The sequence below is a fragment of the Exophiala oligosperma genome (genome assembly GCF_000835515.1).
Source record: "Exophiala oligosperma strain CBS 72588 unplaced genomic scaffold supercont1.4, whole genome shotgun sequence".
Lineage (NCBI taxonomy): Eukaryota > Fungi > Ascomycota > Eurotiomycetes > Chaetothyriales > Herpotrichiellaceae > Exophiala > Exophiala oligosperma.
The window spans coordinates 67,761-86,811 of record NW_015622821.1 but is presented as its reverse complement, the minus strand read 5'-3'; the positions used below and the strand labels follow the sequence as shown (position 1 = coordinate 86,811).

Sequence of the window (19,051 nt, the reverse complement as noted above, 5' to 3'; positions counted from 1 at the left end):
ACCAAGTAAAGCCCAAAGCGACGCTCCCTATACTATACGGTATCACCGACTTCACCTTCACTGAGCTTCCTAGCTGCTAGCCTTCGTAGAGCCCGTGCACATAGAACTGCATGAAAAACAACTTTTTGTCTATGTATAATAAAACATGCCTTTTCGGTAGTACAAATTCGGCTCTTTTGAGCCTTGTTGATATTTGGATTATGCTTGAATACCAGTTTCGAAATGATGTAGGAGGTTCAGTATAATGTAGAATTAATGATAATTTCCAGCGTGGAGTAAGGACCTTCCCATCCCTATGAAGCTTCCTATTTGACATAGAACGATTGAGAAAATCCTTGATATCAACCGTACTTTGTCATTTCCACACCTCAAACGCCCATCCATGTTCCCAAGTCGCAGATTGTGCATACACTCGCTGCACTCAGACAAATCATGCAGAGTGGCCTCGTCTGGCTCAAGCTTTGTTGAGCTTGGCTCGAATCTTTGCTCCGAAAAAGTAGAAACTGAAAGGGATCAAAACCATGCCTATCCCAATGAAAGCGAGAAGCCAGGAAGCCCAGTGGAGGTGCAGTCGGTGATACATTTGCTCCGTAAACAGAGGAAATGCTGCACCACCACCACTTCTCAGGAAGACCTTGGCCGCCAATGCAGAAGCGGCATACTTTTGGTAAGAGTCGATGATGTAGTTATTGACGGAATAATAGCAAAGGACCATTCCGAATCCAAACGCAATACCTGAGGAAGCAGGGCCCACCCAAATAACACCCTTGTCAGAGGTAGCCCCTAGGATGAAGAGGGATATAGGGATGAAGCTGGCTCCGATCATCGCCCCGACCAGTCGATCCTCTGGCGTGGGATCGCGGCGCGCACATATTCTTTTGAAGTGGTGTTCAATCTGAGGGGTGGCAACGAGGGCGAATGCTGCCCCTATCAGAATTGGAATGAACATCAACCCAATTTGTCCGTCGTTGAAATTGTAAAGCTCGCCGAAAATGACCGGATAGGCGAAAAAGAAGGCGTAAAGCATGGCATAGATCAGCACGATATACATGCACATCAAATCCAAGACAGGCTCGGTGAGGATCATCGTGATAGGTCTGACCAAACTGGTTCGGACAATGTCGCGCAGAGTAAGTTTGACTTTCTTCTGTTCTGTAATGATGTTCGGGTCCCCCGTCTCCTTTCTCAATTTCTTCGCTCGTCGTTTGAGAATTACGGGAGCATACGTCTCGGGGATAAGGCCCACGATAATGAGCATGACACCACAGTAAGCCATGTTTACCCAGAAGAAGAGATCGAGTCGATGAGACCCAACATTGATCCAGCCAGTGACGATAGGTCCTGCGAATCGTCAGTACGTTTGTCGCCAGGTGTAAAATGCAAGATGGAGGGCAATTAGGCATCTTCAGCGAAAGCCAGAACTCACCTAGAACAGGGCCACAATACGGTGCGGCTGCAAAGTACGCAATTGCCAGTCCACGATCTTCAATATTCCAGATATCGGCGATGGTGCCACCGGCCAGAGACAAGCCTGAGCTGGAAAATACACCGCAAAGAAACCGCGAGACAAGGAGTCCGCCAATGTTTGGTGATAAAGCGCAAGGGATGTTGAAGATGGTATACAATGCCAGAGAGATGATGTAAACAGGTTGTCTTCCGATTATCTCGCTCAGTGGACTCCAGAGAAGTGGACCAACAGCAAAGCCACAGACCATGATGGAGCAGGTCAAGATAGCAACTTCTTGCGAGACATGGTATTTGTCTTCAATCAAGCCCAAACCACCTGTCACAATGGAAGAGCCAAAGGCAATGCAAACAACAAGCATGGACACCATTATTGTTATATACCATCGAAACAATTTTGGCCAATTGTGAGGATTACCAGGGTCGCCGATCTTGAAAGTGACGAATTCGGTAGGTTCTTCGGTTCCTTTCTTTTCGAGATCTTCCTCAGAAGGAGTGCGACGTCGAGTCGTTCGTCTCGATGGTATTGTCGAGGTCCTGGAACGTAGTTCTTCCAAGGTACGTTCTGGCACGAGACCAGTGGCTGTTTCGAGAGTATATTCTTCAGGGAAGATAGGATCTGGAGGACTACCTATCTCAGGGTAGTTGATATCTCGACGAGGTTCAGATTCCGACACGCCCAAGTCACGAAGGGTTTGATGAGTCTCGGTCCGCAGCAGGCGTAAAGGTGCAGTAGGATGCCTAGCTAGGTCGAACTCACGTCCATCCTGTGGCTCGGGGGGATTTGTTTCGGACATTTCTGGTTGTTTGGCACGCAGTTGTGAAGTCGGTGTAAAGCTGTATAACTCGAGGTTATGGTGTTCACTGTTGAGATGAACCAAGTGCCATCCATAGGGAAGAGGCAAATGGCTCTGTTATATAATACATGTTGAGTCTGAGGGCAGATGGTATCGATCCAGCCATGTTGATAGGCTGGCCGATGATTCTCCGATCAATGGCCGTCCCGGCCAGATCCCCCTAATACGATGTCATATTATCCAGCTTACCTGAATTGGGATATCGTGCGCTTTTGTGGGAAGCGATATCCGTGGTATCGTTTATCCGTCGCTCCTCCATTGGCCAAAGATCGGCTTTGATCCTGACGCAGCTGCAGGCTGACTCGAATCTGCATCATTTCATAGCAGCATGTCGCTGATAAAGAATCCGAATGAGGCTTTTTCAACAGAAAAGAGTAAACACAATTACGTTCGAAGCATCTTCAGCGGGCCGAGGGCGGAGTTCACAGAGCCCTCATTCGCCTGCAAAGCCGGTGAAGACGAGAAATTTGGCCAAGTTCAGAAGGCTGTTGGGCTGTAATGGAGGAAGTCAGACATGACTAGAAAATCATACCCGCACATGTCAAAGGGGGGATCGTCAAATTGCAATGTGCATGTATGAGACAAGGTGTACTGGCGATTGCAGTATTCAGCACCTATGAGCCAATCTATGCTGTAAAAGCATGCAAGAAGACAAAGAAAGAACATTGTGAGGAGTTGGTGAGGATGCTGTCGACGCGATGTGAGCACCAGAAATCTTGAAAAGGCGCCAAGATGGCTCAATCCCAGAATAGTTAGCTCCTTGACCGGCATGTGTCACGTGTGTCACGTGAGTTCACTCGGACCTGGAACGCAGCCTCAAGTCGTCGATCGCGCGGCTGGCAGCGACTGGCTTGAATCGCATTCACCTCCGTTTCCCTCATGGTATCTCACAAACATTCAGACTTCGCCCTCGCGTAGCACGTCTTCTCCCAATATCCCCCCACCTCTGTGACAATGGCCTCCCGAAAGACACAACAAGAGATCGATAAGACCTTCAAGAAGGTTGACGAAGGCATTCAGGCTTTCGAAGGCATTTACGAGAAGATATATTCTTCCACCAATGCAGCGCAAAAAGACAAGTTGGAAGACAACTTGAAGAAAGAGATCAAGAAATTACAGAGATCGCGCGATCAGATCAAGACGTGGGCAGCCGGCAATGAGATCAAAGACAAGTCCGCTCTGTTAGAACAACGGAAACGCATAGAAAAAGTATTGGAACCATCTGCAAGTCAAGTCGACAGGATAACTGACATGGCACACAGTGTATGGAAATCTTCAAAGCTGTCGAAAAAGAGATGAAGACCAAAGCCTTCTCGAAGGAAGGACTATCGCAGAACACAAAGTTAGATCCAAAGGAGAAAGAGCGGGAAGAGCTGTGCGACTTCTTGTCGGACCAACTCGAGGAGATCAACAGAATCCTCACCGAGGAACTGGAACCAGAAGCTGGCACTCTTCAAGCAGCGCTCAAGAAGAAGCAGAAAGACAATTCGAAAGCCGACCGGTTAGCAGAGATCGAGACCATGACCGAGACATACAAATGGCATGAGTCCAGGATACAACTCTTACTACGGTCGCTTCAGAATGGCAATGTCGGGAATGATGTGGTAGCTGCCATCAAGTCTGACGTAGAAGAGGTCGTGAGGGAAGGCCGTGAGCCCGACTTTGAGGCAGAAGCCTATGAAGGAATCTACGACGACTGCAATCTGGATAGCGAAGAAGCGCAGTTTGGCCTGGCGAACGAGGTGGACCGAATATCTTCTCAAGATACACAGTCTATACAAGAGGACAATGAGCCCGAACCAGTCGCTCCAAAGAAGACAAAAGCTGATCACCCACCTGCCAGGCGCCCGTCAACACAGCTCAAGTCACCACTGCCAGCCCTTGCAACGCTCAACACAATGCCACCTCCGCCTCCAGTGCCCAAGGATAATACTATGAAACCAGCACCGCTACCCAATCGCCCTCCCGGAGAGACCTTGAAGTATGCCTCGGCAGCTGCCGCAGCCGCAGCCAGCGACAAGAGCGGAGTTGGCATTGCACCACTTCCTCCTCCGATTGGGACCAGTCCTGCGCCTGCATCCCATCCTCTACCAGCACCACTGAGGACGTCGCCCACCACGTCTCCAGCATCTGTCCCTGCTCAGCCTGTAGAAAAGACGGCATCCCCAGCACCCGTCGCAGCAAGCATGGATGGCTCGACCTCGCATGAACAGTCCAATCACTCCAAGTCACCCACACTCAGTTCCACCAGTGCCCCAGCCGCAAGCGTACCGAACAGTATACCGCCGACTCCAGCAATGGACAAGTCTGAGGCTGTGCTAGAACCCGTAATTGCAGACGAGTTACCTACGACGAACGGTGAAAGCCATGGAGACACAGTAGAATCAATCTACCATCTGCCGCCAGGCCTGCAAGATTTGTTGGATTCTTTCGAGACGACCAAGAGTCGAGCGGCGCAGCCTCCTTCACAGCTGGCTAGATTGCTGCAGGCTTCACAGGAAACCTGTCCAGAACCATCGGACAGCGATAGGCCGCAACATTATCGACCCACATTCAAGTACAATACCCCTGCACACTATCCTCAGGATGTACTCCCCATCTTCGACGACCCGGCTCTCTACGACAATCAAAGATTAGAGACAGACACTCTATTCTACATTTTCTACTATCGCCAAAATACGTATCAACAATGGCTGGCGGCACGAGCGCTAAAACAGCAAAGTTGGCGGTTCCACAAACAATACCAGACGTGGTTTCAACGACACGAAGAGCCAAAGCAAATCACGGAAGAGTACGAGCAAGGAACATACCGTTTCTTTGACTATGAGAGTACATGGTAAGTTCATCATGGCCTTTCCTCCATTACATTGTTCTTTTTGGCTAACATGATGCAGGATGAACCGTCGGAAGGCTGATTTCAAGTTCGTGTACAAGTTTCTCGAAGATGATCTGTAGGGTAGCTACCTAAGCACAAACCTCGCAAGCTGTTCGGTTGCTTGCAGACATGGCTTTTCCAGAGATGGCAAAGGTCATGTATGTACTCTCGAGAGTTCAACAGAGATTCATTCTCAGCCTCACCATCAAGTTTCCAGATCTGCTACATTTTCCATTTCTTCGGGATTAGTGGTTGGCCCCCTCTTGTGAATCACTTTGCATGCCTCTTGTGCCGCACAAATGACATACTAACCTAGTCTTCTGGTCAAAGGTAGAGTAGCCAACGGCACTACTCCGCCTCACTCTTTCGTGTCACCCAGCCAGGGTGGTACTACTCCGTACTCCGTATATTCTGTCGCAAGGTGGCTGTGGGCCGAAAAAGGCGGCCACTAGTCCTAATCGAGTTACTAACCACATGTGTCGAGCCTGACTGCAAATACATCCCTCCCTTGTTCGCATCTCCTCAGCCTCACCCTGGTCCCGGGTCACTTTCGGTCTTCCTTGTCAATAGTGTCAAAGAGGAGAATGCATGACAGCGTGGAAAGGCAACCGTGCATTTCGAAACCTCAACACACCTTTCTTATTGACGGACACTGCCCTCTCGATGCCAGAATCATTCCACCCTAGGATGGCGGTAAGTAGATGGCGCCATTTGGCGGGTTCGTGCACATTGTCGAGAAATGAAATCGCTAAACGCGCCTTGTGCGCAATTCCCTTCTGAGCCGACGCCGTGGACAGCATATCGACACGCTTTCATCAGTGTGCCGGGCCAGCTTTCCGTGACGGATTTGTGGCCGAGTGGGCATCAGTCCTGGACAAGTGTTACTCCTTGTTTGTTTGCGTCTGTTGGCCAGCCGTGGCAAACTGCATATTCCGTGGGTTGGGGGGGCACTGGAATCGAGGGAGGCGACGAATCACGAAGTCTACCGTTCCATCCGGGTTTCCTTGATCTGCGGAAGTTGAGCCTTGAACATAGCCTTGCTCTTGACCAGGCATTTTATTGGGCCACTCACGCCGGCTCTTTAGACAGCTCGTTGTACCCCCCGGCGGCTGAACTACTTACCACCAACACGTGGGGGGCATTGACCATGTCCCTCATTCATGGTGCCTTTCCTTTTCTGAGGCGGCATCGCTGTGCGGCTACTCTGTGCTGCTGTTGACTGCATCCTCAGAGAACTTGGCAAAGTTCACGTCGAACGTTCGATGCTTTACTGGCATCCGTGGTGGAACCATCAGGTCCCTAACCACGGATTTGCATAAGGCCACCTTCTCGTCAACTTGAATGTACGCTTTGCTCAGGACCTTCTTCGGCTCGACTCGATAAAGTTGGCATTTGATCCTGTCTGCTAGGACGAAACTGATAGGCTCCTTCCCTTTTCCCAGCCTACCTTCCATGCCCACGGCACCACACTTTCTACGAATGGTGCTCCGTTGACTATAAAACGTCCGTTTCTGGAGCCCGCTTCAGTACCTACACAGCCTATTTTTCTGCCTTTTATCGACTAAGCGGGCTTTGATCGATCACAGAACCTAAGATCGATTGACACGTCCTACATTGTTTCGCTCGCCAACTCACAAACCGTTCCAGCCGTACCCTGAGGGAAGGTGCGATCAGGCTGAAAGGAGCTTCCCATCTATCTCGCTTTGAGTCGTTGCGTTCTACTTTTACCGACGATGCTTTCTGCGCTGAGTACATGAGGCTTTGCTCCCTACAGCACGATAACAACAGATACAGACACGCTTTTTGATCGTTAAGCATGGCCGATGTTGAGAACAATGCGTGGACGAATGAAATCTTCTGGCAAGACGGCGCCTACCAACACGAGCAGTCGCCGATCTACTCGTATTCAGCCCAGGGTGTCCGGACCTCTTTGGCCGCAGCTCAGCCTTATCAGTTTTGTGTTGCAGGTGGCTTTGCGTCAACTCAGTCTCTCAGTAACACCCCTCGCTACGTCTCTGATAATACACTTATACAACGACTTCATATGCAAGAGTATGAGCATGAGTTGCAGTATACTACGGCCGGGGCGAACCACGGTTATAGAGAGAGGAGTGGAAGTGGGACTACTCACAGTTACGCCCGTATCAAAAGCGCAACCAGCTCTCCTGGATTGGCTCACTATCAGATCGCAGCCGACACTCACCATGTCGGCACTTTCCTCAGTCAAGGCGAATCCTTTGGCGAGACCTCCGTCGCGCATAACGATTCTGACTTCTCGACCTTTGAATATACCGAGGAAGAAACACACGAAGATGCAGGTCATGATCCAGACGCTGAAGAAGGTGGAAGCGTGAGTAAAACGTAAGACCGCATTTTCCTTCTTTCTATCGTGTCTGTGCATCTCTTTTATAATTTTTGCCTCATGTTCTTAGGGTTCTTTTCGAGTACTTGCAAATCGACAACATTCCATACTGACCAGCCTTTGGCAGATCCGGCTCTAAAGAGAGACTCCCCTGTACCCATGCAGAATGCCTAGGAGACAATGGAGAGCCAAAAAGGTTTTTCAGTCGCAAAGCCGACGTCACTAGACATTACAAGTCCCGGCACGAGGTCAGTCGTCTAGACTGTCCCTGGCCCAAGTGCACGAGAAAAGGCGTACAAGGGTTCGCGAGATCGGACCATCTCACTGAACATCGAAGAGGTTATCACCAAGAGCGTATCCCGAAGAGAATTGTTGGAAACAGTTCCGAGAGACAAGATGAAACGACTCCCACGAGCAATGCTGGGTTGAATATCGTGGTGCAGCCGATGAGTACTGGCGTCGTCAGTGCTTCTGCTTCCGCTTCCCTGTCGCCTTCATTCGAGAGCACTCCGACCACGAGTGTTGCGGAGATGAGTGATGGCAATTCCGGTCAACTTCAGACCTATTATCAAGACAGAGATATCGCTGGCTGTACGAGTACTGCGGCACGAAAGCGGGAGGCTAGTGACGAAAGCTTCGATGCAGATCAAGAGTCGAATGCTGAACCTACAAGGATTGGTGATGCACCAAAGCGTCGAAGGGTGTCACGACTTTCGGTCACTGCACACACGAACAAAGACATGACCCGATGGGAGTCGGAGCTGTCAAGTACAGATCGAGGGTCGTACTATCAAACTTCACAGCAACCGCAACAGCAAACACAACCACGACCGCCATCTCATGGTCATGGTCACAGTCATGGTCAAAATGAGTCGATGATGTACGGGCCTCAGCCCCAGACCCAGTCCCAGACCCAGTCCCAGACTCAACACCGTAGTGGATCCGACATGTCGACTTCATTGTCATCATTTTATTTACAGAGCCACGAGATCGAGCGCTATTCTCAGACACCACGAATGCCGCCACAGTATTTTCAGGATCAACATCGATCAATACGGAATCAGTTTGGATAAGTTGGAGGGCCGTTAGCACACGCAATCCACTGCAGGACGGCAGCTTTGGACCGTCGTTATGATCTTTCTGTTTCCTGTTTGCTGTTACGATCATTCTTTCTCCTGCTGGATCAGCTTGCTTGCATTTTACCCCGGGGTTCATTTCGTATTTTACGGCCATTCTTTTCTCGAGTTGATAAGCTTGTCGACCTTGACAGGATTTTGTTTCCTTTCCGAGTTGCTTTTGTCAAACGCAAGAGGTTGCCAAAGATACAAGCATGTATTATTGCCCAGTCTGCTTTTTGTTTTTGTTTGGTTCTGTTCTAGCATTACGACTTGACGATTGCTATGCGACTACGAGGTTTTGATTTTCAGCGTTATTGCAAGGAAGGAATTGGATTTACATTGTTTTTCTGTCTCTACAGAGAGGATTATCGTTCTACGATTTGCTTGCTGCCTTGAGTCTGTATGTGTGTTTTTGCAAAGACGATTCCAGATATGATTATGATGACCTACAAAACCTTTAACGAAGGGCGGTGTTGGGATTCTCACGATCTTTTTGGTTGTATCAATGGCTTTCGATAATTTTTTAACATCAACAGAGGTATATAACCTTACCTTGAATTACTATCACCAAGAAGGGTAGAACCCGGATACCCTGTATGTTTGACCCCGAGAAAAGGATGGTTTGTATCCTACACAGAGGCTAGTAGTATAGTACCAGTTCCCCCTTACATTCATCGCCACCGAGGGCACAGTGAAAATCATCGCACCGTCCAGCCGGCCGGAAGATTGGTGTACTGTAAGTCAGTACCTGGTACGTACCTTTACTCGCCACTCGGTACGGATACTCACAAATCACCAAGACCGCCTCGGTGATGGCTCAGGTCAAACCCAAACACAAACATGGCAATGTCGGTGGACGGCCAAAAACCACTAGGCAACAAAAAAGAAAGAGCAAGGACAACATGACACCGAAAAAAAAGAACAACACCTTCTATCAAGGAGGAGTTTGTCCTTTGTTTACTGACACATTTTGTATCTTTATTTCCTAGGTAGACAGTACCAAATGGTCAAGTTCCGTTGTTGTCACCTTTCGATCTCCGGCACTTTTCTTCCGATTGGTTTTTTGGTTGTCTGATCAACATGCCGCATTTCCCGCTTCGGCAACAAAAAAGGACAAAGTATAGAATGAAGAACCGGAGACTTTTTGAGGTTCTGGTCCAACATTCTTCCGTCTCTCGTTGTTTTGCTCGTTTCAAACATTCAAAGACATCAAATACGTACATGAAGATTTGTCAGCTCTTTTGATCGAGCGTATTCTTTCTTTCTCGTCCGAGTGGAAAGGAAGACATGTGACGATTCGAGGTAAAGACCACACCTATAAAGTAGGTGATCCTTGTCTTTCTATATGAAGTGAGTAGGAAAGTGTTTTACCACCTACGTTGATGAACAAGTTGTGTTTTTCCACTCCATCATAAACCCTTTTCCCTATACTCAACCTTACTTACAGCTTTGAGCGTGAAACAAAAGGGGGATCACAACGCAACACATCATATCATACCACAGCCTCTCTCAAAAAAAAAAATAAAAAAAATGGAAACAACAAAAGTTGCACTCATCTTTGGTGCAGGTCCAAACATAGGTCGACATGTCGCCGACGCTCTAAGCGAAAAGGGTTACAAAGTTGCATTGGCATCACGAACGAATCATGGAACGGACCAGTACAAAAGAAATCAAATTCACATTCCCATCGACTTGACGAGACCCGAAAATGTTCCTGGTGTGTTTGATCAGGTCAAGAATGAATTTGGTACATTTCCTTCCGTGGTGGTTTACAATGGTAAGTTCGACACCCCCCCCTCTTTTTGTTTCTTTCCCAACGACAAAACCTGTCAATCCATTACCTTGTCCACCTGCTACGTACCTTGCAGCATCATTTTTTTGGTTTGTTGTTTACAATTTACGACATTTTCCGTCGTTTTTTTTCAGGAGCCCTACGTATCCCAAACGACCCGGAGGACCCGTTGAGTTTGTCTTCATTCAAGATTCAAGATTACAACTCCAGTATGTCGGTCAACACCACTTCGGTCCTCTTGGCTTTGCAACATGCGGTGGCTGGATTTCGCACCCTTCCTGCTTCCGCGACGATCAAAACCTTCATCTTCACCGGCAACGTCCTCAACTTGGTCACCGTCCCTGGGGTACTTACTTTTGGCATCACAAAGTCGGCCACCGCTTATGCAATTCGAAGTTTGGTGGATACAAAGGTTTACCAAAAGGACGGTATAAGGTGTGTATTACTTACTAGTAGACTCCCCTGTCACCTTTACCGACGTCGAACCGAAACCTTTCCCTTCCCCCCCTTTACAGAGTATATATACCTCGGGCAGATTCACATCGCAAAACACTGACCATCTCTATTTACTTTACTTTTGTTTCTAGATTTTACTACGCAGATGAACGTGCCGAGAATGGTGGTCCGGTGTTCTTGGACATCGATGGACCTGCCGCGGCAGTCGAGTATTTGGGTCTGATTGAGCGAAAGGATCAAGGTCCTTGGTTGCACACTTACATCAAAGGGAAAGGGTACAAGGATTTTGGTGACAAGCCTTGGAAGCCTCAACAGTAAGGTACCTACCTAGGTAGTTGCCAGCTAGATCTGTACCGACTACAGGCAAAACGACGATGAACACATGATACCGCAAAAAAAGAAAAAACAAACAAAGAAAGGAAAGGTGGCACATGACGATTTTTGATTGTGTGCCATTTCTTCTGATAGAAACCTTGATCATTCTGCCTATCAAGTATCAGGTAGTTAATGACACTTCGGGCATTTCTTTGATAAGATCATTCCGAATACACCCCAGTGAGCTCTTTTTTCTTCTTTTCTGTGCCCGGCACGCATATGCTTCAAATGTCCATGCTAGTCGGGCAAAAGCCTAAACGACATGCAGATTGTTGAAGACCAGTAGAAAGGCGGATTCAACGACCATTGGTAGGAGTCCAGATGTTGTCACAGAGGTCGAGAGACTGTACAATCTTCTCAACCCTTTTGGCCTCACCAAGCGCCAGTTGAGAACGTAGCAGGGCCGTCATCAAAGCCACCACCGCCGCCACCGCCTTGCTCCCAATCAGCCTGTGCAGAACCGCCGGTATCGTTGGTCTCCCAACCACCACCATTGTCCGCGTCGCCATTTGGAGCATGGTTCTCCTTACCGCCGCCGTTGTCGTCCTGAGCCTGGGGGCATCTACCGCGACCATGACCCTTTTCGTGACTGCGATGAAAGTTAGCAACTGACAAAATATGGCGGCTCCAAAATTCATCGGCTTACCAGACACTGCAAGTGACTTCGGCCCAGTTGATCTTCTTGCGTGGTTGCTCACACTCTCTAGAGACGTGGCCTTCCTCACCGCAGTTGTGGCAGGTTTGCTTGCGTGGATTGGGACAGTCCTTGGAGATGTGATCTTCCTCACCACAGTTGCGACAAGTACGCTTCTCGCGGTTCGGGCAATCCTTGGCCATGTGATCTTCCGCCTCACAGATCTTGCAAGTACGACCTGGCTTCTTGCGTTCCTGAGTACAGTCTCGGACACGATGACCTTCCTCGCCACACAAATGGCACAGAACCTTGGGCTGCTCTTTCTCAATCTTGTCCTGTGGGCAAGCCTTGGTCTTGTGGCCGACTTCATCGCAGTTTTTGCACTTGTCGACACCGCGGTCGAGGGGAGTACCGGCATCGGAAAGACGGGCAAGGTTTTCCTCGGGAGTTGCAGGCCACTTGGCGACGAGGGCAGGACGTTGAGCTTTGTCAGACTTGAAGTAGCTGACAGCATACTTCTTGCCGATTTCTCCTTGGAGGTTGACGTTGGTCCAAGTATCACCATGATCCTTTTCCTATCCCCAATATCAGTTTGAGTAGAAAACAGCACACATGCAGACGTCCTCACCATTGCGATCAAGTAGATGTTGAAGCCACGCTTGCGGAACTGCTTCTCAAGACGAGGATAGGTGTAGTCAGGCGCGACCTTGGACAAGACCTGAACGGCCTCCTTGAAGTCACCAATGTCACGTTCGTCGCTGGCTCTCTTGAGCAACTCCCAAGCTTCGTCCTCGGACATCTCAGCAACATGGGCATTGTTGATGACCTTGGGGTTCTTGCATTCGATCGCAGTGTGGCCTGTGTCTTGTAAACAGGGGTTCGTTGTGACTGGACGATCTTTTCTACATACCCTCCTGTTCGCAATTCTTGCATTTCGCAACATAGGTAGGACAGTCGTCGATACGATGGCCTTTTATCTGGTCAGTTGTTGCAATCTTGTGTCTAGATTCTGGTCATAGCAACCTTCTTGACCGCAGTTGCGACATTCACCCTTGAACTTGCGCGGATTTGGGCAATCTGCCTTGGACTGAGAGATCGATCAGTATTATTGAAACGGCTGCGGAAGTATTTGCATACATGTCCATCTTCACCCTAGAAAAAAGTCAATACTGGTCAACGTAGTCAAGGGAAATAGCAGGCTCATACACAGTTGAAACAAGCACCCATCATCTTCTTTGGCTCGGGGCAGTCACGCGCGAAATGGCCGTCTGCTGTCTTAATTATCGGACCAGAAATGTTGATTCTAGAGCTCACCTTGACCACAGTTGCGGCATGCACCTCCAGAAGCATCTTGGGCGCCGTTCTCGTAGCCTTCAGCAGCAAAGCCGGTACCATCAGTGGCTTGGCCGCCGAAGGAGTCGGTGAAGTCAGCAGCGCCTTTGGCGGCAGTGGTGTCTTTCCAGCCAGCACCATTGCCAGCAGCAGCACCACTATCCCACGAGGAGGCACCTAGTGGATGTCAGTCAGCTTCAACTTCATTTCATTGCATCGCTTCAGTCAGAAGAATGAACTAGGGTACAACATGGGTCTGGAATTTCTTCAATGCGCCAAAGCTCAGAACATTTCCAACAAGGAGTTGTAGCACGTCTTGTTCTCCTTTGATATCTTGTGATCCAATCCATGGTGAGCCATTCCAAAAGTAAGGGAGGAGGGTTTGTGTGAGGAAGTGAAAATATAACACACCTGCGGGTTGAGGTGGAATATCCCAACTCATTGTCCCTGATTGTGCTAATTAAATGTCAGCTGTGTCTTGGATTGTTTCTGTTCGATGAGCCGACTTACAGAAGCGATGGATAGCAGTAAAGGCTCTTAGAATTGGTGATTGACTGCCAATGGAGATGGGTGCAAAGGATGAGGATAGAAAGCAGAGATGAATCGAAAAGAATGGAAGAGACTCTCGAGAGGGAACCTGTCGAGTGGGTGGGCGCGTAAGCAGAAGGTGAGGCAATTAAAAGAAAAGGTCAGGACGCAAGTGAGAAATTCACAGGTTGAGTGAAGTCGTGGTGCGTAGACAGAAAATGGAAGCGAGAGATGGCCTCCGTGTTCATTGTAAGTAAGAAAATGAAGCATGTTACAAGCACTCGCTCAAGGAGGCAAGGACAAGCACATCATCTTCGCCAGCAGCCTGCAACAACATCGTGTATAGACATTGTTCACTGTGTGTAGATCAGTCTCTTTTTCTGAACCTTTGTCAGATCAATGCAACTCTTTGATGCATTCGTGATGTTCCTACTCTCGTAAGGCGTCTTCTTCTTCTTCTTCCGCAGGGCAACGCCGTGTCTTGTCAGTAGAGAACAGCTACGATTCCCTACTGGTGAAATTACTGCTGTAGGGAACTGGGCCTTCTAGAGTACGGCAGAGACTTATCGAATGCTTTGGTAAGCTCCCTTCAGGAAATCTGTAGCAAGGGACATTCGCCATCAAACAGTTTGTCGAGCTCAGGGGGTTAGAACGGACAGTGGATGAGGTAAGCAGGGAGACCTTATCCGTAAACACCGCTCTGCTTCGATGGTATTTGCTTGTCGACGACGAGAACATCAAAGGCGACCATTACTGCCCAATAGGCCGCCTGAAGCAAATCGCCGCTTAATTGGAAATCCCAGCCTCAACACAACGCAGCCGCAGTTGATTTCTCCTACGTAGCCAGACTTCAAGTGCCTACTATCCTGCAGGACCTCCATCTTTTTAGAAGCCAATGGTCACCTCGAAATTACGGGCATAGCAAGGACGAATTCCAATACCCTAAGCAAGCAGGCGAGGTGTTATAACAAAACCCACCAAAGGACATGTGCATAAGTTATTTATTCGCCGAGGACCAAACTTCATGTTTGCCTCAGATTTAGCACAAAGCAGCCGATTTTCAAGTTCGCTTTCTAACCACCTTCCAACATGCAACGCCAGCTCTGCTTCCACAGCGGGTTTAGACCAGCCAAAGTGCGTTATTAGCAATAAAGTGCTCTTTTCTTCATCAATTCATGCTACTCTTCCGGTTCCAAAACGCGTTTACAATCCTCGCACCCATAATCTCAGTCCAGAAGCAGCGGCGCCAATTTCACACACTTCACAAATCTTACAGACTTGTCCTTTGTACTGGCTCTGGTATTTTGCGCCGTCAAAAGGACATGACACACTTTGAGACCCAGTGTAGATGGGTGTGTATGAAGCCGCACAAACTTCGAACTCAGCGAACTGGTCGTACTCAATGTCAATCTTGTCGCTAGAACCGGATCGTTCAGCCTGCTGTTTGACTTTCTTTGCCTGTTTGAGCTGTTAGCATATATATGTGGAACGTCGAGAAGAATGTAAAACCAACCTGTTCGACCAACTTCGGAGCACCGCCGTTCGCAAGGACCCGGTTAGCGAAGGAGAGAGCACTTGAGAATTGTTTATTGGAGAAAGCCAATTTCATGGCTGCCATAAGTGCGAGCTGTCGATGCGACACGTCAAGTTTCGGCACGGTGAAGTATGCTGACAACTCCAATTGTCGCTTGAGCTGTTCTTCCGAATCACCACCAGCGGTGGCAAGTTGTCTCCTCTCCAGTTCGATGCTCATGGCGAGAGTATATTCCATAGACTTGGCGATCAATGCCTTTGCTTCGTCGACTTGAGCTTCGGAACCAACCACATTCACCAGAAGGGATTGCAGGACGTTTCGGAAAGTGACAACACCGTTCTCAAGTTTGTTGGTCCGCATAGCAGTGTAGCCTTCCTGTAAGTCCGCATTGCTGAGTGAGTCTAGAGTCTTAGGAATAATTGGCAGCAACTTTCTGCTGTCTGTCTCATCAACGTTACGACGGACATAGTTGAGAATAGGAGGTAATCCCGAATTGGCGGGTAGGTAGGTTTTCGAAGCTTGATAAATCTCAAGGAATCGGGGCTTCAGAGGGCCAAAATTGACAGCACCAATCTGTCGATTGAGCAGTTGCATAGCGCTCTCGAATGAACCCGCAGCGACGTGGTCAGCGGCAAGAGGTGAGTTGCGTGCCCACATGTCAGCTTCCGAGCTTCCTGGCCCAGCAGCTTCAACTGCAGCATCAGGGTTGTCAACATTCACAAATTCAGAATCATCACCGGCGGTATCCAGGCCGATGTCGTCACCCATATCCCATCCTTCACCGGCTTCGCCTTCATCCTCGATTGCAAGACCAGCACCATCCGCAGCAACAGGGATGTCTTCATTCAGTAGATCAGGTCCAGCGTCATCCTCGACGGCACCTCCAACCTCGCCGAGCAAAGCCTTCTCGAATGAGGAGTGAGAAGCCTCTTTAACCGGCCAATTTGCCTTGTACGTAGGAACGACGGCCTTGGGAGGTACGAGAGCTTTGCCAGATTCGGGCATCGATATTTGATCTTCCGTGAGGCCGCACAACTCAAGAATTGATTGACACTCTTCCGTTAGGCCATGTGTCTTGGCTGTCAGATAAGCCAAAGGATAGAGGTCGATTTCCTTGAACATTTGGATGCGGCTCTCGACGTCACCTAGGTAAAGAGCATTTTGGAAACGAGAAACAAAGTCGCCGCGATGCTCTGCAATCTTAGCCATCCTTGTTAGCTTCTCCTGGTCACCAGTGCAGAGGTAGAGAAACGAAAGCTTGTCGAAGTTTCGGAGTTTCTGATATGTCATCTCCACAGTTTGGTGGTTACCGTGGATCAGAGCTTCAGCCCCGAGACGAGTCCATATCTTTGGTCGGTCAAGCTCTTTAGCCATCTCAGTCGCAACCTCTAGATTACCACATTCAATAGCCAGCTCAAACCTTGTCTGAGGGTCTTGGACAAACTGGAGCGCAATCTCGGGATAGCCTTTCTTCTGCACATAAGCAATGATGCTCTGTCCGACCAGGCTTGAGTTCTTGATAATCTGGAGCATTTCGTCGTAATTTCGCTTGACCAAGGCAAGCTTGAAACGGTACTCTGTCGGGTCGATGCTGAGAACTTTAGGTTTAGCTGCTCGGTCGAGACAGTAGACATTACGACCTTTGACCTTGATCAGGTAAACTGTCTGATCAAGAGTTCTGAGAATGCCATTATCACCATTAAGAAGTGTGTATTTGATGTGGTTCAAGGTCGAATAGAGCAAAACACCCGAGTCATCCCAAGTTGCGCTCTTGATTCTGATGGTTTCGTGTGATGTGCTGACTTGTTCGAGATTCTTGTTGACAATGGTGACATTGTGTTTGCTGAGCAGTGCGGCATAGAGGCCATCGTTCGACCACGAAACATACTTGACACCAGGCACAGCAAGCTCGGCAAGTTGCTTTTTCTGCTGAATGTCGTATAGGACAACATTCGAAGGACTCAAAAGTAACAAGCATCCAGTACCGCCGTAACTGATATCAGTAGTGCCGGGCGTCGGTGCCTTGAAGGCTTTTGTGGTAGAATTGCTCAGGTCTTTGATCTCCACCTGCTGAGTTGCGACGCTGAAGACGGCGAAACGGTTGCGAGCGACAAACACCGCAGCATTCCCGGACCCCCGCTTGATGTCCGTTGGATCAGAAGCGCCTGTGGCATCTCGGGGAAGCCCGATCAATTCGTAACTGCCACTATCTGACGGCGAAGTGACCAGTATGGAGCGCTCTGCAGGGTTATATGACAGTGTGCGAGGAGGCACCCAGTTACTGCCAAACTTCCTAAGCGAGAGCAGAGAGGGTGATTCGGCGTTCTTCGTAAAATCATAGGAGCGGACATGCTTGTCCTTGGTGATGTAAAATAGCTGGTTCTGGTAGACTGAGGATGCTGGCCGCTCCCGTTCAAGCTTGAAGACCATAACTCCATTGTCGTGTCCGGCGGCGAAAAGGTTGATCTCCGGGTGTGCAGCTATCACCCAAAATCTGTCATTTTCTCTCTTAAAAGATTGGACAGAGGTTCTCTTATTGAGGTCCCAAACTCGGACAGTCTTGTCTTCGCCCACCGACAGAATCAAGTCCTGGTGAGGGTGGAAGAGACATGCTGACACATTCTGGAAATGACCACGACAGGTATCGACCTCCCATGCCTTTGTTTCGCTCATTCTCCACAACTTGACCAGGCGATCGTCACCGGCCGAAACGATCAGCGGAAGTGTAGGATGGAACGCAACCCAGTTGACGCCTCGGTCGTGACCTTCGAGAACGAATTTGACCACCGCATCGGTATTTCCAAACATATCTGCTTGTTGCTGGTTTGCACGCGCCATCTGATCTTCAAAGCTCATCGAGGTCGGAGCTGAATGCTTTTTCCGAAGGCCTGAAATATCCCATACTCTTACTGACTGATCGAGCGAGGCGGAGACTATGAGATCTTCTTTCGGGTGGAATTGCGCGCACATTGCGTAGTGGTTGTGGCCGGTCATGGTACAGACTGTACGCAGGTTAGCTGGGCAATGCCGAAGCTGGAAGCAAGATGAACATTAAAACGTACTTAGAGATCGATTCTGCCAATTCCAAATTCTGATCGTTTGATCATCCGAGGCCGAGAGAATCCAGGGAAGTTCATGATGGAAAAAGACTGTACGAACGTAGTCAAGATGGCCATTGAGAGTGAATAGACATCTTCTCGTTTGGTATGACCAGACTTTGATCTTGTAGTCATCTCCACCAGAAACGAATAGAGGTTGTGTCTTGTGGAAATCAATGCCGCGCACTGGTCCGTCATGCTCCTCGAATCGATCGATCAAAGTGCCCATGCGATAGTCCCATAGCCTGTAGGATGTGGTCAGTGACAATGTTGGAGCTGAGCTGCGCGGTGGTGTTTACTGGATAGTGCTACTGTGCAAGCTGACCAGTATCCATGGTCTTTTCGGATGGAAAGCAAGGCCCTTGGCGCGACTGCTTTTGCTTTCAAACTATACATCCCGTCAGTTAGTAATAGAGCGTGTCTGTTGGAATAATAGTGCTTGCCTTCGTGAGCATCGAAGGGGACGCCATGTTGACAGATTTGCAGGGCCACAGACAGAGAGGTTATGGTGACTTCAGGGCGTGCTCATCATCAACAAGGGCGAGATCTCCTTTCTCTCTTGAATAACACCTAGAATGAGGGTTGACTGAGGCTTGTAATTGGTAACTTTTTGTCCTCATTGGAAA

The 19,051-nt window shown here is 48.9% G+C and overlaps 6 protein-coding genes across 7 annotated transcripts; 3 read left to right on the top strand and 3 right to left on the bottom strand.

Moving 5' to 3' along the window:
* Nucleotides 1-89: 89 nt before the first annotated feature.
* On the bottom strand, nt 90-2,985 carry PV06_04185 (uncharacterized protein). The gene is made up of 2 exons (XM_016405047.1): nt 1,427-2,985; nt 90-1,341 (listed from the first exon to the last, which is right to left on the bottom strand). The coding sequence occupies exons 1-2, from the start codon at nt 2,259-2,261 to the stop codon at nt 455-457; spliced, it is 1,722 nt and encodes a 573-aa protein (XP_016263253.1). The 5' UTR covers nt 2,262-2,985; the 3' UTR covers nt 90-454.
* PV06_04184 (uncharacterized protein) lies at nt 2,877-5,398 on the top strand. The gene is made up of 3 exons (XM_016405046.1): nt 2,877-3,530; nt 3,584-5,157; nt 5,216-5,398. Exons 1-3 carry the CDS (start codon nt 3,276-3,278, stop codon nt 5,274-5,276), a joined length of 1,890 nt encoding a protein of 629 aa, XP_016263252.1. The 5' UTR covers nt 2,877-3,275; the 3' UTR covers nt 5,277-5,398.
* A 1,564-nt stretch (nt 5,399-6,962) lies between these two features.
* On the top strand, nt 6,963-9,206 carry PV06_04183 (uncharacterized protein). The gene is made up of 2 exons (XM_016405045.1): nt 6,963-7,557; nt 7,686-9,206. Exons 1-2 carry the CDS (start codon nt 7,013-7,015, stop codon nt 8,629-8,631), a joined length of 1,491 nt encoding a protein of 496 aa, XP_016263251.1. The 5' UTR covers nt 6,963-7,012; the 3' UTR covers nt 8,632-9,206.
* A 686-nt stretch (nt 9,207-9,892) lies between these two features.
* On the top strand, nt 9,893-12,039 carry PV06_04182. Of its 2 annotated transcripts, XM_016405043.1 has the most exons (3): nt 9,893-10,453; nt 10,603-10,903; nt 11,056-12,039. In XM_016405043.1, the coding sequence occupies exons 1-3, from the start codon at nt 10,207-10,209 to the stop codon at nt 11,240-11,242; spliced, it is 735 nt and encodes a 244-aa protein (XP_016263249.1). In that variant the 5' UTR covers nt 9,893-10,206; the 3' UTR covers nt 11,243-12,039. The 2 variants fall into 2 exon arrangements, with proteins under 2 accessions (XP_016263249.1, XP_016263250.1); XM_016405044.1 differs by having other exon boundaries at nt 10,603-12,039.
* Nucleotides 11,413-13,406, bottom strand: PV06_04181 (uncharacterized protein; the record flags this gene model as incomplete). Its single annotated transcript, XM_016405042.1, has 7 exons — nt 11,413-11,888; nt 11,946-12,508; nt 12,562-12,791; nt 12,844-12,903; nt 12,957-13,020; nt 13,071-13,085; nt 13,140-13,406. 7 exons carry the CDS (start codon nt 13,404-13,406, stop codon nt 11,672-11,674), a joined length of 1,416 nt encoding a protein of 471 aa, XP_016263248.1. The 3' UTR covers nt 11,413-11,671.
* A 1,362-nt stretch (nt 13,407-14,768) lies between these two features.
* PV06_04180 (uncharacterized protein) lies at nt 14,769-19,038 on the bottom strand. The gene is made up of 5 exons (XM_016405041.1): nt 18,869-19,038; nt 18,725-18,813; nt 18,390-18,670; nt 15,307-18,329; nt 14,769-15,251 (listed from the first exon to the last, which is right to left on the bottom strand). The coding sequence occupies exons 1-5, from the start codon at nt 18,893-18,895 to the stop codon at nt 14,997-14,999; spliced, it is 3,675 nt and encodes a 1,224-aa protein (XP_016263247.1). The 5' UTR covers nt 18,896-19,038; the 3' UTR covers nt 14,769-14,996.
* Nucleotides 19,039-19,051: the final 13 nt, after the last annotated feature.